Source organism: Narcine bancroftii, chromosome 2 (assembly GCF_036971445.1).
Source record: "Narcine bancroftii isolate sNarBan1 chromosome 2, sNarBan1.hap1, whole genome shotgun sequence".
NCBI lineage: Eukaryota > Metazoa > Chordata > Chondrichthyes > Torpediniformes > Narcinidae > Narcine > Narcine bancroftii.
In genome coordinates this window covers 154,270,229-154,286,000 of record NC_091470.1, presented here as the reverse complement: position 1 = coordinate 154,286,000, position 15,772 = coordinate 154,270,229, and the positions used below count along the sequence as shown (strand labels likewise).

The window sequence follows — 15,772 nt, the reverse complement described above, 5'->3', positions numbered from 1 at the left end:
TCGACAACCTGAAGAATTTGTGATGCTGACGAAAAGGTTCATGTTACTTTGCCTCGATCTGTATATGCCCTGAATGAGTTTCATGGGCCAGAGTTTGAACATCACCTTTGTTCTTTTTGAACTGTTGCCGAAGCAATGCAGAGAGCTTCGTATGCAGCAGCCCACTGCAGTACTTAGCGTGACATTTTTACAGCGCTGGCAACCCAGGTACAAATCCACCACTGTCTGTGTGGGTTTCTCTCACCCTTCAAAATGTATGGGGCTGTAGGTTAATTTGGGTGTAATTGGGCAGCATGGATTTACCCTGATCTAATCCTAACCTGTGCTGTGTAAATCTGGGAGTGGAGGGGTATTGTCTCAAACCAAAATGGATATTTAGTTCATATCACTTTGATTCACTCTTGACTTTGATTGACTTTTTTTGCCTCTTTTTAAAAAATTTAGATGTATAGCACGGTAACAGGCCATTTTGGCACTATGAGTCCGTGCCGTCAAATTTACACCTCGTTAACCTGCACCTCCAGTATCTTTTGAATGGTGGGAGGAAACCAGAGAACCCCGGAGAAAACCCGCACAGACACGGGGAAGAACATACAAACTCCTTATAGACAGCATGAGATTTGAACCTCAGTCTGGTCCTGGTCGCTGTAAAGGCGTTGCACCTCTTGTTTGGTTATATTTTTTCCACTGATGTTCTGTAATGACTGATGTTGTTCACATATTTTTGTCTAGTTTGTAGGACCACATGCGAATGGGACTAAACGAGGGATGGGTGTGGACATTTCACTCCTGAGCTGCCAATACTTCCTTGCACAGATCATCATTTCCGTTGTGATGGGCCCACTAACGTCAGTGGTTGGTAGTGCCAGAGGGGTGATGTACTTTGCCAGCCTGACCTCTTTCATCGGGTGCTTGTACTCTTCTCTGTTTGTGGTTTACGAAATCCCTCCTGAGGACGAATGTGAGGAACATGCTCCTCTCCTCGTGGATACCTGACAGTAAAACGTCCTCCTGCAAGCCAATCAAGAACTTGCTCCTAAATATCAGCTGAAGTTTCACATTTTTTCCAAAATCTCCTCAATTTAAATCTTTATTCACCAAAAAGAATAGAAGCAATGGACGACTTACTCTTTTATTGATGCCAATCCCACTGGAATATAAATGCATAAATATGTATGTAAGACAAAAGCTATGAAAAATAATTCATTAATGCCAGTGATATGCATGGGTTACAAGTAATATGCCTGCACTCAGACTCCTATAACAGTCAGTCTGGGGCTCTGGATGTAGACTGTGACTATATAAGAGGTATCCTATTACCAAGAGGCAGTAAACCAAGAATTGAAGTGATTGTGCATCCCTATTGGGTTTCCAGCTGTTAAGGACTACTCAACCACATTGGTTCTCTCCCAAATCAATGCTCTCTCCCAATGTTGGAAAGAGCTGGGACAATGATTGAATTGGGAGTGTGAAATAGTTTCAGTTGGAACAATCTACTTTAATACTGCCCTCATTAACTCCTGGCCCATGGTTTATTGAACCTTAATTATACTGTGTGAGATTCCTCATCCTGTGTAAGGTAAAGAATTAGTTCACTTCAACTCTGAGAGACACCCAGTAAAGTAACAGGGGGATAAATTCAGATCACAGTGATAATGGCCCCTGATATGCCAAGTGATGCAGAATATTTCCATTGCTGGTGCTCAGTTAACTAATTTTGACTTGTTGGCAATGATGACTATAGTTCATCGCAATCTGAGTCAGGGACTGCTTCAAGGTCACTATCCAGTGCCTGATGCTGTACAATGGGTCTGCTTGGAAATTGATTGCGGTCAGGTTAATGGTGCTTTGTGGCACCAAACAGGTTATTAACATCTTGCCGTTCCACAAGATGCTTTGCTAATCCTGATACTGAGTGGTGTGTGGAGGAGGTCATCGCATAATTTACTCAGGAGAGGGGTTCACAGGGATTTACTCCCCCCACTTTTCTTTGATGTTGGAGGAATCTAAAGTTTAAATAAGTTGTGTTAATTTTTAAACTAGATATCACGTAATGTGCATGTGATATTAAGGTGGTGGCTTTGTGCACTTGTATTGTACATCTCAGGGTAGATATACAAGAAGTTTGATACAAAGCAAACCTCCTTCATATATTCCCAAATCAAGAGCAGATGTAAAACTGTCCATCTGAGGTAAGTAATAGGATTAATTATGATCTCCTTAATTCAACCCGTTTTTTGTCTGAGGTTAAAGAATAAACTCCTTTATCTCAGACAAGCTTCATTTAATGTTCCAGTGTAATTGTGGCACCCAACCCTGGGTAAAAATTTTTACAAACAATTTAAGTTAGTTTGTGAACTCATATTTGTTAAATATCCTTATTATGGCTAGTCTTTTTCTATTAATAGTACTCACTAATAATGTGGGAAAATCTCATCCAGATGTTTCTTGGGATCAATGGATTTGAGACCAAAATGAGGCATCAACATTCCTTGAGACCAAAACATAAAATGTAGCAGGATCAGGAGGACAGTCAGAAAGATCATTGTTGATTTAATTTTGGTCTCAATGCCATTTACCCATTCTTTCTCTGTATTCTTTTCCTTAAATATATTTAATGATATTGTTCCCACAGGTCTCTGGGGTAGAGAATTCAAAAGATTTGTTACCCTCAGAGAATAAGTTTCTTCTTCTCGCCATCTTAAAAGAATAGTTTTGTTTTCCCATGTAATATTCCATCTGCTAACTTCCTGCTCCATTCACTTAACCTTTCTACAGCCTTTTATTGGCCAAATTGAAGCTTGCATGCATAGAACAAAGGTCATCGCTTCACAAAGTACACCGCTTCTCTTGAATGACCTGCAATCAATTGCTCTATAAATGCAAATCTTTCACAGAACAATAGGGGCATTTAAGAGACTCTTAGATGGCACATGGATGAAAGAAAAATAGAGGGTTATGAGGTAGGGAAAGTTCAGTTTCATTTTAGATATATATCTATAGGTGGGCACCACATCAGGGGCTGAAGGGCCTGCATTGTGCTGTAATGTTTCTATGAATATGCTTCCCTGTCCTGCAGGAGCAGGGAATGAAATCTGGGTTGCTTGGATTGGGTGGTCCCTCAATACTTACTGTATCTCAGTAGAACTTTGTTAGTGTGATAAGGGGAGAAGGAAGACCTCACATTCTTTATTAAATGATTGGGTAAGTATGAAAGCATGATCACTGAGAGAAGGGATAAAACATATACTCAAAGTACTCAGCAGGTAATCAGAAAGTTCAGATGGAAGGCCATTGACCTTAACATTAGATTTATTGATTTTTCTCACCACAGCTTCTGGTTAACTAGCTGAGTATTTCCAAATAACCATATAACAATTACAGCACGGAAACAGGCCAATTTGGCCCTTCTAGTCCGCACTGATCCAAGTACCCTCCTCTAATCCCACATACCAGCACTCTACCCATATCCCTCCATCCCCCTCCCATCCATATACTTATCCAATTCTTTCTTAAATGACAGAATTGACCCTGCTTCCACCACCTTTCCCGGAAGCCCATTCCACACAGTAACCACTCTCTGAGTAAAGAAGATCCCCCTCATGTTACTCCTAAACCTTTGCCCGTCAACTCTCAACCCATGACCTCTTGTATCCCTCTCTCCTACTCACAATGGGGAAAAACCTTTCCACATCAATTCTATCTATCCCTCTCATTATCTTAAACACCTCTATCAAATCCCCTCTCAGCCTTCTACGTTCCAAGGAATAAAGACCTAATTTGCTGAATCTCTCCTTGTATTCCAGATGCTGAAACCCAGGCAACATTTTTGTATATCTCTACACTCTCTATCTTGTTAATACCCTTCCTATAAATTGGTGACCAGAACTGCACACAGTCCTCTAAATTTGGCCTCACCAATGCCTTGTACAGTTTCATCATTACTTCCCAACTCCTATATTCTATGCACTGATTTATATAGGCAACCATACTAAAGGCCTTCTTCACCACCCTATCCACTCCTACCTTCAGGGAACAATGCACTGTTATTCCTAGATCTTTCTGCTCCACTGCATTCTTCAAGGCCCTCCCATTTACCACATATGTCTTGCTTTGATTATTCTTTCCAAAATGAAGCACCTCACACTTATCAGCATTAAACTCCATCTGCCATCTTTCTGCCCACTCTAAGCAGTTTAAATCCCTCTGCAATCTTTGAAAACCCTCTTCATCATCCATAATACCCCCTATTTTAGTATAATCTGCATATTTACTAATCTAATTTACTGCTCCATCCTCCAGATCATTAATATATATGACAAACAGCAATGGTCCCGATACTGAACCCTGAGGTACACCGCTTGTCACTGGCCTCCATCCTGACAAACAATTATCTACTACTACTCTCTGGCACCTTCCTTCCAGCCACTGTTGAATCCATTTGACTATCTCCAAATTAATACCCAAGGACTTGGCCTTCCTAACTAACCTCCCATGCGGAACCTTATCAAAGGCCTTACTGACAACATCCACTGCTCTACCCTCATCAACATTCCTAGTTACCTCTTCAAAAAATTCAACAAGATTGGTCAAACACGACCTTCCACGCACAAATCTGTGTTGCGTGTCCCTGATCAGACCCTGTCCCTCCATATACTTACATATACTATCTCGAAGAACGCTTTCCATCAAAGGAACCACATGCGCAACACGCCAATCCTCCGGCAATATACCTGTCTCTAATGACATTTGAAAAATCACTGCCAGAGACTCCGCTATTTCCTCACTAACCTCTCAAGGTCCTAGGGAAAATCCTGTCAGGACCTGGAGACTTATTCACCTCTTTAAGTTTCAAAAGCTCCAGTACTACCTCTTTCTTAATCACTATAATCTCCATATTTACCCCCTTTGCTTCCTTTACCCTGCACAGTTCAATATCCTTCTCAGTAAATACTGAGGAAAATAAATTGTTCAAGACTTCCCCCACCTCTTTTGGCTCCACACACATTTGTCCTTTCTGATTCTCTATTGAACCAATTTTATATCTCACTTTTGATATTTACATATTTGTAGAAACCCTTTGGATTTATTTTCACTCTGCTTGCTTTAGCCACTTCATACCTTTTAGCTTTTTAAATTTCTTTCTTAAGATTCTTTTCACATTCAATATAAAACCCAAACATCTTTTTTCCCTGTTCCTTATATTTATTGTAGTACTCCCTCTTTTTCGAACCAAGTTTCCAATATCCCTTGAGAACCATGGCTCTCTCTCAAACTTTTGACCTGACCTTTCAACCTAACAGGTATATAAACATATTGTTCTCTTAAAACCTCGCCTTTAAAAGACCCTCCATTTCTCTATTGCATCCTTCCCAGAAAACAAATTGTCCCAATCCACCCCTTGTAAATCCTTTTGTATCTCCTCAAACCTAACTTTTCCCCACTCAAAAACCTCAACTCTGGGCCCAGACCTATCCTTTTCCATAATTACCTTGAAGCTAATGGCACTCTGATCACTGGAACTGAAGTGCTCCCCCCACACATACCTCTGTCACCTGACCCATCTCATTCCCCAACAGTCAATCCAGCACAGCTGGATTGAGCACAGCTCCCTCTCCAGTTGGTACCTCCACGTATTGATGTAAAAACCTATCCTGCACACATTTTACAAACTCCAACCTATCCAGCCCTTTCACGGAATGGGTTTCCCAATCAATATTCGAAAAATTTAAACCCCCCACAATCACTACCCTGTGCTTATTACAAATATCTGCTATCTCCCTACAATTTGTTCTTCTAATTCGCATTCCCCTTTCGATGGTCTATAATACACACCTATAATTGTAACTTCCCCTTTCCCTTTCCTCAATTAGCCTCCCTGGACGAGCCTTCTATTCTATTGCACCTAAGCACCGCTGTAATATTTTCTCTAACAAGTAGTGCAACCTCACCCCCTCTTGAGCCCCCCCCCCCCTGATTCTATCACACCTAAAGCAACTAAATCCAGGAATATTTAGCTGCCAGTCACATCCCTCCTGTAACCATGTTTCACTAATCACTACCACGTCATACGTCCAAGTGTCAATCCATACCTTCAGCTCATTCACCTTCCTTACAATGCTCCTAGCATTAAAATATATGCATTTTAGAGATTTCCCACTTTTTACTTCCTGTATGCCCCCATCTTTACCAACGGTTCTCATGATCTTTTGCAATCCACCTCTGTCCATCTTTGTATAGAGCATCCCCCCTTTTCTATCACCTGCCTTTCCCCCATCAAATACTGTCTACAATCTTTCTCTGATTGCACTCTAACCTTCTCCTTGCTGTTCTCCTTCATTTGGTTCCCTCCCCCACCCCCTCCCCCACCATTCTAGTTTAAAGTCTCCTGAGTCACCCTAGCAAACGTCTCTGCCAAATTCCTGGTCTCTCTGGGGTTCACATGCAACCTGTCCTTTTTGTACAGGTCACACCTACCCCAAAAATGGTCCCAGTGATCCACAAACTTGAATCCCTGCCCTTTGCTCCAGCCCTTCAGCCACGCGTTCATCCTCCATCTCATTCTATTCCTGCTCTCACTGTAGCATGGCACAGGCAGTAATCCCGAGTTTACTCCCTTTGCGGTCCTTTTTAACTCTCTACCTAACTCCCTGTACTCACTTTTCAGGACCTCTTCTCTCTTCCTCCCTATGTCGTTGGTACCTACATGTACCATGACTTCTGACTCAGCTCCCTTCTCCTTTAGGATGTCCTGAACTGGAGCAACATCCTGGACCTTGGCACCAGGGAGGCAAACCAGGGAGGTTCTCCTTGCTCTGTCCACAGAATCCCCTCTCTGTATTTCTGACTATAGAGTCCCCTATGACTATTGCCCTCTTCCTTTCCCTACCCTTCTGTGCCTCAGAGGCCAACCCAGTGCCAGAGGCACTGCCACTGATGCTTTCCCCAGCTGGGCTGTTTCCCCCAACAGTACCCAAAGAGGAGTACTTGTTGCTGAGGGCCACAGCCACAGGGGACCTCTCTACCACCTTACTATTCCTCTTCCCTCTCCTAACCGTCACCCACCTGTCCTCCCGTGGCCCTGGCGTGACCACCTGGCTGTAACTCCTATCTATGACGACCTCACTCTCCCTGACCAGAGCGAGGTCATTGAGCTGCAGCTCTAGTTCCCTAACACAGTTCCTGAGGAGCTGCAGCTCAACACATCTGGTGCAGATATGGACGTCAGGGATCTAGAAGACTCCATGACTTCTCACATCTGACACAGAGAACAGCACTTTTTAATTTCACACTGCCAGAATTCACAGTGATTGGTTTTTGTATTCCAAAGATAGTCGGTTTACCAAATGATATTGTCTGATTGTGTGGAAGGAGTGAAGCCATTGAAGGAATTGGAACAATTAACTAAGAGCAAAAATATCTTTCAATAGATTAGTCTCCTGGTTTGAGTAAGGAAACAATTGTTTATATATGTATTAATCTTTACTCTTACTGAAAGAACCTACTGCTCTTGTAAATGAAAGGACCTTGGATTTTAAAAATGAGATTAAATAGGTCCTTGTATGCTCTTTGACATTTATTTAATCACATTGTGTTACGTTGATCAGGAATGATCCAAGTTCAGTCACGGTGAGCTGATCTCAGTCGGTTCTCTAGCTACAAGTCGTCTCAGTACCTTCAAGATAATGGCACAGGTTTTTGCTCCAGACGATGGGAAAGTGAAGGACTTGGAATGAGAACATGAACAGGTTTGGATGTGGTGCTTATTACAGCTAACTGGTTTGACCTGCCTTAACTGCTTCACTGCACAATCTGAATCTGTTCGTTCAGCCTCGAGCAGGTTAAGGAGTTTTGTTGTTTTTGCATGGAGACTTGCAGATTCTGTGGAGTTTGAAATATTTCCTCTTTAGTAATAACAATGTTCAACAGCAGAGGGAGGCACAGGCACACCAGCGTGGCCATCATCCACCTGCTCCTCAGACCATCATCCCAAATAACCAACAGACGAGGTTGTGATTTACAAGCTGCACACGGTGATGGTAAACAGATGTCATTACCAATTTACCAAAAGGGAGGTGGGAAAAAGAGAAAGAAGGAAGTGAAACTTGATCAGTCATAGGTTATAACATCTGTTTTTTCAAACCTCAATGGCTTGCATTAAACCCTAATCTATTTCCTTTGATAATTACTGCCAATAATTACTTTGTAATATCTGGGGCAGCAGTAATCCTTCTTCAATAAGGGGATGCCCCTTGATCCTCAGCAATGATGGTTTCAATTTGTGTCGGACTCCACTTGCAAAGAACTATCAGACCATGGATGAGGGACCCAGTTTCCTGAAATGACTGGAGAAACTGAGCAAATTCCTTAGAGCGGGGAAGATTAACTATATTTTAAAAAATGATGAAAGGCATGGGGTGGGTGAGAATGAGGATCTGCACTTTCAGACGTGAGAATGGAGCTCCACAAAGTTGGCGGCACCAGAGAAAGAGATGAAATGGAGAACAAAGCATAACTGAAGTTCTCTTGGAGAGAATTCATGGATGAATAGTTGCTCCAATTTGTCAAATTCTAATTAGAACCTTCCACAGATTACTGTTGAATTCATTTGTCAAGAATCACCATTGGTAATTATCAGTCCCCTGTCTGATGCACCTCCCTCTGCCGAGAATAATTGGACACAGTTGTAAATTTAGCACATTTTCTCACGTTGACAAACTCCTCTGTGAAAACGTTGCTCTGAAAGCAGTTTTCTGATTCAAGAGGCAGATTTAGCAGATCTGCACCCTCCAACTTCAAGATGAGTTGACACTAACTCCGGTATACAGCCATGAGATCTTCCATCAAGTTGCACATGATTGAGAGTAGATTCATTTGCTGGTAATATTTGTTCTGCTTTTAATGGGCAAGGATAAACCTCAATTTCCACTGTTACAAATGTAAATGCTGCTTTGTTTTAAGTCCATCCCTTGAGGTTGAGGATCAGAATTCATCATGAACATGTCATGGAATTCATTGTTTTGCAGAAGCATCACAGTGCAAACATTTAAATAAAACCATATTGCAAAATGCAAAAAAAGGCAAAGTACTATCGATAGTTCATTGTTTATTTCATAAATCTGATGGCAGAGGGGACAAAGCCGTCCTTGTGAAACTGAGTGCTCATCTTCAGGCTCCCATACCTTTTCCTGATGGTAGTAAGAGGGCATGGCCTTGGCATGGAGATAGGCTGCTTCCTTAAGATACTGATTGCAGATGCCCTTGATGTCGCAGGCCAAATTAACAACCCTATGGAGAATTTTTCTTACCCTGAGCGTAGGATGACTTACTCTGTGGGTTCTGAGCTCTAAGGATTTGCACTCAATAGATGAGGTAGGTGGCTTTTGGGATTATGTAGTGGTTGCATTTGACCATATCCCGTGCTTCCCTGCCATTTCTAAGTAGCCTTTGGCTAGGGATTTGCATGAGCCAGTGGATATGTAACAATTTTTACCTGGGAATATTAAATATCGAGTCTGCAATCTGTGCCCCTGAAGTTGGCTGAGTACACAGTACCTCTTTGTGTTCCCTTCCGCAAAGTTTTTGACTTCATCCCAAATCCTTCTTTTCCACTTTGCGCGGCGAGGTTCCCAGCAGTTGGAAAATCTTGTGAAATCTAAAATACATCATGTTCTCGTTCAGAGAACTGAACTAGTAATAATTGTCAGGATTTTGCTTCACTAATCACTTGGTCAGCTCTTGCAGTTTGGATCCCAGTGCAGATGATTTGGGTTTGTCATAAATGCTCAGTGGTGTCTCCAGTTTTATTATTTTCAGCATTATCCTTCAGGATCATGATCATATATTTGAATAGCTTAAGAGAATTTTGGGCAGCAGTTAGATAAGGGTCAGGGAGGATTGCAAAACACGTTTTTCAATAATTTACTTGCTTCATGGTTGCCACCTACTGACTGACTTCAGCTCTTCAAAAAAAACCAGATTAACTAAATAGTGAAATCTTAATGCAAATCTTTGTCAGGGCCTCGCATGAAGATAATGACTTACTGGAATTCAAGGCTCAATTTATGCCAAAATTGTAGGGAAATGTGAATTCTATCTTCCAGAGTCCTCAGTACACAGGGAGAATGCTTGACCTACTACCTATTTCCTGGCATCAGTTTCATTTAAATTACTCATCTAATGCCAAACCTGTTAGTGGGTATGAACAAGGACTTTCCTCGAAAATCCTTTGCCCTGGAGCAATAAAAATCTTATTTACAACTTGGCTCGATATTTTAAAATTAATTTTCAGGATCTAAGTGTTCACTGCCAGTCTTGGATGCGCCAGGTTGCTTGGAAGGTATAGGAAGAATAGTCAACCACATTTGGTGTACAGCCATCAGATCAAACCAGGTATGAGTGACAGAAAGCCCACTTATCCATGATCATTTTTACAATCTGCAGACTTGTCTACATCACTGATACGCTGCACTTTCTTCCAAATCCGTAACCTTCATCACTAGTCCAATGTTAGCAATAGTCCAAACACTCACTGATCACAAGGGCATTCAATAGTTGCCACACCAGCTATATTGCAAGTGCCTCATGTATAGTTTGTCAACACTAAATTTTGGTCAAAATGTCTATTTTTCCTTTCCTGAACACACAACTGGTGGGTTTGATCCAATTCAAGCTCTAATACTATTGGATAATAGTTGTAACATTTTTAAATGAAAAATCTCTGGGTGGCTAATTATATGCTTACAAACCATTACCAGTCTTACAATGTTAATCAAGAAAGAGGCACCAAGATCCTACAAGAAACATTAAACAAATTGCATGGAGCAATTGTCAGGTTAAATGTGAACAGCACATCAGGTAGAATCTCCTGTTATTTTGATTTTTAGTTAGCACAGTAATTCAGCCCACTAAGAATGTTTTGACTTTGTTAACCCAATGTTGAAAACTATCAGTGAACAGCTTCCTTAGATTTATCCTACAAGGGTCCACAATTATCACCAGCAATTAGCACAATGCAGTTAGAGCAGCAACTGGGGTTCAGATCCAATACTGTAAGGAATTTGTACATTCTCCATGTCTGCATGGGTTTCATCCTATCCTTGATAACATTCTAGGGTTGCATATTAATTGGGTGGCACAGGCTCATGGGCCAAAAGGGCTTGTTACCATGCTCTGTCTAAATTTAAAATGAAATTGCAAGTTGTGCTAATTCAGGGAGAGAATTGTCTTTTGTTTTCCCTTAGTCAAGGTTAAGACTGATAAGTGAACCAAAAAAAACTTCAAAGATTCAAAATCAGGATTATCAACTTTCTAATTGATCGCTGTTACAATGTTGGGAAATGACTACTCAGATAATGAAAATACAATTGGAAAAGAGATCTAATGCAGCCACTATATTAGAAGGGAAAAATTGAGTGTATTGAAAAAGAAAATATTTGTCCAAGGCAGAATTGACAACAGCTCCAATCTCTTCAAATTTGAGCTTTGTGTCCTCTGATCCAGGACCAGTTCTTAACTAGATTTGCATCCTCTTGTGTTACTCAAGACCAGAAACAAAAGCAACTCCCAATTGGGTTATTGTATTTCAGGTCACTTTTACAAAATCCCATTAAGCATGGACATACAATTATTATTCTATTGAAATGTTACTAAATAGTGCACCCACTTTTCTCCCACTACAAGTCATGGCACTGGAAGCAGTTTCCACTTCCTTTTTGAAATGGCAGAAATTCTGCTCCATTACTGTTCTCAGCCAGCCACACATTCCTCCAGATTTTAATACTGGCCAAATGATGGGCATTTCATTTCCCTACCTATTTTTCTTTGTGAGTAGATGGAGGGGAGAGCAGTTGAGATAGCAAAGCAGGAAGGATGTTTCTATTGGTATGCACTATGAATAATCATTAAAAACACATAAAAAACCCAGATTTATTTATAGTACTTAACCAGAATATACAAAGTAGTGGTCAAGCATGAACTAATGAGGTATACAAATTTAAACCTTGTTTAATATTGAAAATGACTAATTTAACCAATTCTTTAAACCGTGGGTTTTTAAAGCATATGCCACAATGAGTTCAAAATTTACAAATTGACCTGTCAATTTTCACTAGAAATGTACTGCACCACAAACAGCAAAAAACTGTGGAGCTTGAATAAGATATTTTTCCTTGTTTTTGTATTTTTGTACAGAATAGAAGACCAATTTTATTTCTCTCCCCCCCCCCCCCCCACCCAAGTTAGCAAGACCTCTATCTTTGGCCTTCAATGCATATGAACCTCTACCCTAAGCACAATTTACAAAAAGAAAAAAAGGGCAGTAATTATTCTTTTCTTGAAATAAGAACATGGTCAACAAATTGTAAAGCGTGTGCTTCTAAAATGTACAAATTCAAGTTCTAAACCCATTTTGAAACAGACCCAAAACTTATTACAGCATTCAAACCTATTGGTATTACAAATGTGGTTGTACAAAGACCATTTAATAAATAACTTCATAAAAAACATTCCCCAGAGCAATGCCTTGGACAGGTGTTTCAGTAACCAGTTGTACAGTACAATATAAAAACCCACTCTTCAAATGTACATAAAAAGCACACTCTCTACATTGCAAACTTGACCACACCATCAAGATATAAAATTTAAAGGAAGGAATGTCTAAGCTTCTGCAGACTCCCCATTTTCTGACTTTTGCCTCTTGCTTTCAACTTCACCCTGAAGGGAAACAAAGAAATTAAGAGCAATGTAAATTTTAAAACACTCAAGGTGCACCCTAATGAGCAACACGCCCTTCTACTGAGCTTATTCCATTTACTTATATTAAAAGCATTTTGAAAGGCCCAGCAGAGCTACAACTCCCATATCATACATGTATGACCAAAAAGCTTGACAACTTAAGGATCAGCCATTGGAAAAATTGACATATTGCAGAACACATTCCAACTCATGAAAAATTCAGGGCACCACTGAAATTCTACATTTTATGAATATCAATGCCAAAAGATTATACAAACCTGTTCATTTGCAGGACGCTTTGCTGCATGGCCATCTGCATCATCTCCTTCCCCTTCAGCACCTTCTTCCTCATCACCATCCTCTTCGCCTTCCCCCTCACCCTCACCTTCAGCTAGAAGAAGAAATTGACTGCATAAAACCCACACAGAATTTGGAGGATTGCAAATGGAGTCACTCATCCAAAATATTTCCAGACACTTTAACAGACTGCATAATAAACATTAAAGCCACACCATTTTAAGACCAATTAATAAATACAGCTTATATCCAAAAGTTTCCCCTCAATACATACCATCTTCATCTTCCTCTACTTCCTCTGCATTTTTAGCAACATGATCAGCCCCATTCTCCTCCTCCTGTCACAAATAAGGAATACTAATGAAAATCTGAACTGTTTCAGAAGCCCACTGCTTGGCCAGGTGACGGTGTAAATCTGTTTGGCTCTAATGCAGAAACAGCAAATCAAGTCACTATTGAAAGACACTCACTTTATGCAAAACATCTCAATTTGTGATGAACAAGTCACAAAATTTGTTTTACTGAAACATCACAGTGCAAACCCATTACCCATCTCACAAAAATAGACCTCAATTATGCCATCTTTATCAGGCCCTGACAGTATCATAATACACACCAACTGGATGACCAATTGCCCCATTAGATGTGCAAAAATGTTTGCTACTTTGAAACACTCAATTCTTTATTAAGCTGAAACCTGTTGGGAGAGGGATGTTGAGGGAAGTCTATGGCTAGAGACAGGGATGTATTTAAATTAAATCCAACTGAATGGTGTAAACAGTGCTTGCTTCTCCAATGAATAAAATGTGAAATTTTCGTCGTGCCCATTTTACTCCAGCCCCCTACTTTAACACCTACTGTTCCATTCTCTGGGGTATCTCCGCTCCCATTTTCTTTCTTTTCAGCTTCCTCCACAACTTTTTCTTTCGGGTCCTGCAAATCCACAGGGAAAATAAAAATCAGATGCAAAATCTTGTCCAACATTTTTTTTTTAAATCCCCAAAACAAGGCTCCGAAATAGCCCATTCGACTCAACGTCCGCGGTCACTGTACTACGAATCCCATTGGCACCGCGGACATTTGACTTCAGCCACAGCCGAGGTTGCAGCTCCATTTCTTTGCAAAGCCACCGATGCCGTGGGTAAACACGAAGTCCAAGTGGCAATCACAGGGAGAAGACACCGTCCTGAGGGCGGCGTTGGTTGGAAAGGGTGCAGGATCTCCACCGGACCAAGCTTTCAAACCTCGCGGCGCACTACTCTTGAAAGGATTCAACGTGGTGGTTTTAAGAGGAAGTAAAACTATTTGCAAACCTCGCTGCCGAATTAAAGCAGCTCCAAAGCACTGCAAGAGGAATCAACGTTGGTCCCGCTGCTCCGCAAGACATTGCACATGTCCGCCGATAAACGAGGGAAAAGGATGTTGCAATGGCGCAGCGGCATGCGGGCGCCCGGATCTTCGGCACACTCCCCGGCTCGCCACTCGGGTCCCAAATGGGCGCGCATGCGCTCTCACCCCACCCACTCCCGCGCGCAGAAAGGTCAGGCTCCACCCCCACCCCCTTGGCGCGAGCGAGCCCGGGGACTTGGCGCGCTCCCCTCTCGGCGGCGGTCCGCGCACGCGCCCTCCCCCCCACCTCACGTCGAAAACAAAACAACGGCAGCAAAGAGCGGGAAGCGGCAGTGAGCTCCTCCCGACCGACTTTCTCTCACCACACCCCCCCCCCTCCCCGTGAGGAGAACCGGCGTCGGTAAGGAGCGGAGGAGGGATCACCCGGCGGGAGAAGGGGGGATGCTGAGGGAGAGAGAGAGTGGGCGACCGTCCGAAACGATCCGGCCGGGGTGGAGCGGGCGCCGTGACCCCGAGAGAATGGATGGCCCACCTGCTGGGTCGAGGCCGGGACCCCGGACACCTCGCGGAAAGTTCCCCCAGGAGCTCGGCGAGACGCGACGCTCCGTCTCCCTCTCCCTCCCACATGAAAGAGGTGGCGGGAACGCACCTGGTGTTGACATCCTCCACCCCCCCCTCCCCTCCAGCCATCCTCCACCCCCCCTCCCCTCCAGCCATCCTCCACTCCCCCTCCCTCCACCCGCCCCCCACCCAATTAACTTTACAACTTTTAATAAAAAAACCCACCCCTCGGTCCCTCAAAATACCGACGCTGAATCACCCCCTTTAATGCGCGCCCACACAAAGGGAAATTTGAGATAACAAAGGAAACACGAGGAAGGTGAAACATCCAACATGTAGCGCATTTTCCTGTTTACGTTTAGGTTAAAACCCCCTCACCTTGGTTTTCACATCTTTGGTGGTGTCCACTACTGTATCGGCCATTCTCAGCGGATTTCAGATAGATGAAGATGGTTTGGGGTTAAAAAAAAATTAAGCAGGTAAAGTCCGATTTATCCCGTAGCGGTAGATGTTTTCGTTCCCCCCCCCACCTTCTCGCGATAGATCTCCTCAGTCGAACACACGGTGCGAGGAGGAATGAGGCGCCGCTCGCCGCGCTCACTCTCTTAATACCTCCGATCCCGGCCGCTCGGACCCACCCTCCCCGGCTCCCATTGGACCGTTCCTCTGCCTATTTATAGGGCACCGCCTCCCCTGCCGCCGATAGGAGATATGCAAATATGCCTTCACGGGATTGGTTTCGTGGCTCTTTTAAAATTCGAGCCTTCGTCGCGCGGATTGGCTGCATGCAAATTGTTATTTTTTTTCTCTTTCCCCCCCCTTCTCTCTC

General features: G+C 42.5%; 2 protein-coding genes across 7 annotated transcripts in view; one reads left to right on the top strand and one right to left on the bottom strand.

Annotated features, from left to right (window-relative positions):
* slc45a1 (solute carrier family 45 member 1) overlaps positions 1-8,185 on the top strand; it is a 112,052-nt gene extending 103,867 nt beyond the window's left edge. For all 5 annotated transcript variants that reach the window (XM_069918654.1, XM_069918656.1, XM_069918653.1 and 2 more), the window contains one exon: positions 733-8,185. In XM_069918654.1, the coding sequence (XP_069774755.1) occupies positions 733-996 (264 nt within the window). In that variant the 3' untranslated portion in view covers positions 997-8,185. The remainder of the gene's footprint in view (positions 1-732) is intronic.
* A 3,729-nt stretch (positions 8,186-11,914) lies between these two features.
* LOC138754417 (parathymosin) lies at positions 11,915-15,535 on the bottom strand. Of its 2 annotated transcripts, XM_069918658.1 has the most exons (5): positions 15,322-15,534; positions 13,891-13,965; positions 13,307-13,370; positions 13,014-13,126; positions 11,915-12,714 (listed from the first exon to the last, which is right to left on the bottom strand). In XM_069918658.1, exons 1-5 carry the CDS (start codon positions 15,364-15,366, stop codon positions 12,658-12,660), a joined length of 354 nt encoding a protein of 117 aa, XP_069774759.1. In that variant the 5' UTR covers positions 15,367-15,534; the 3' UTR covers positions 11,915-12,657. The 2 variants fall into 2 exon arrangements, with proteins under 2 accessions (XP_069774759.1, XP_069774760.1); XM_069918659.1 differs by lacking the exon at positions 13,307-13,370 and having other exon boundaries at positions 15,322-15,535.
* Between the last annotated feature and the right edge of the window lie 237 nt (positions 15,536-15,772).

Excerpts from the sequence above, each read along its gene's own strand:
- LOC138754417 (XM_069918658.1), bottom strand. The coding sequence starts at position 15,366 with ATGGCCGATACAGTAGTGGACACCACCAAAGATGTGAAAACCAAG. Across the intron at positions 13,966-15,321 it reads CCAAAGATGTGAAAACCAAG|GACCCGAAAGAAAAAGTTGT; the intron begins GTGAGGGGGTTT and ends GTGGATTTGCAG. Across the intron at positions 13,127-13,306 it reads AGTAGAGGAAGATGAAGATG|CTGAAGGTGAGGGTGAGGGG; the intron begins GTATGTATTGAG and ends TTCTTCTTCTAG.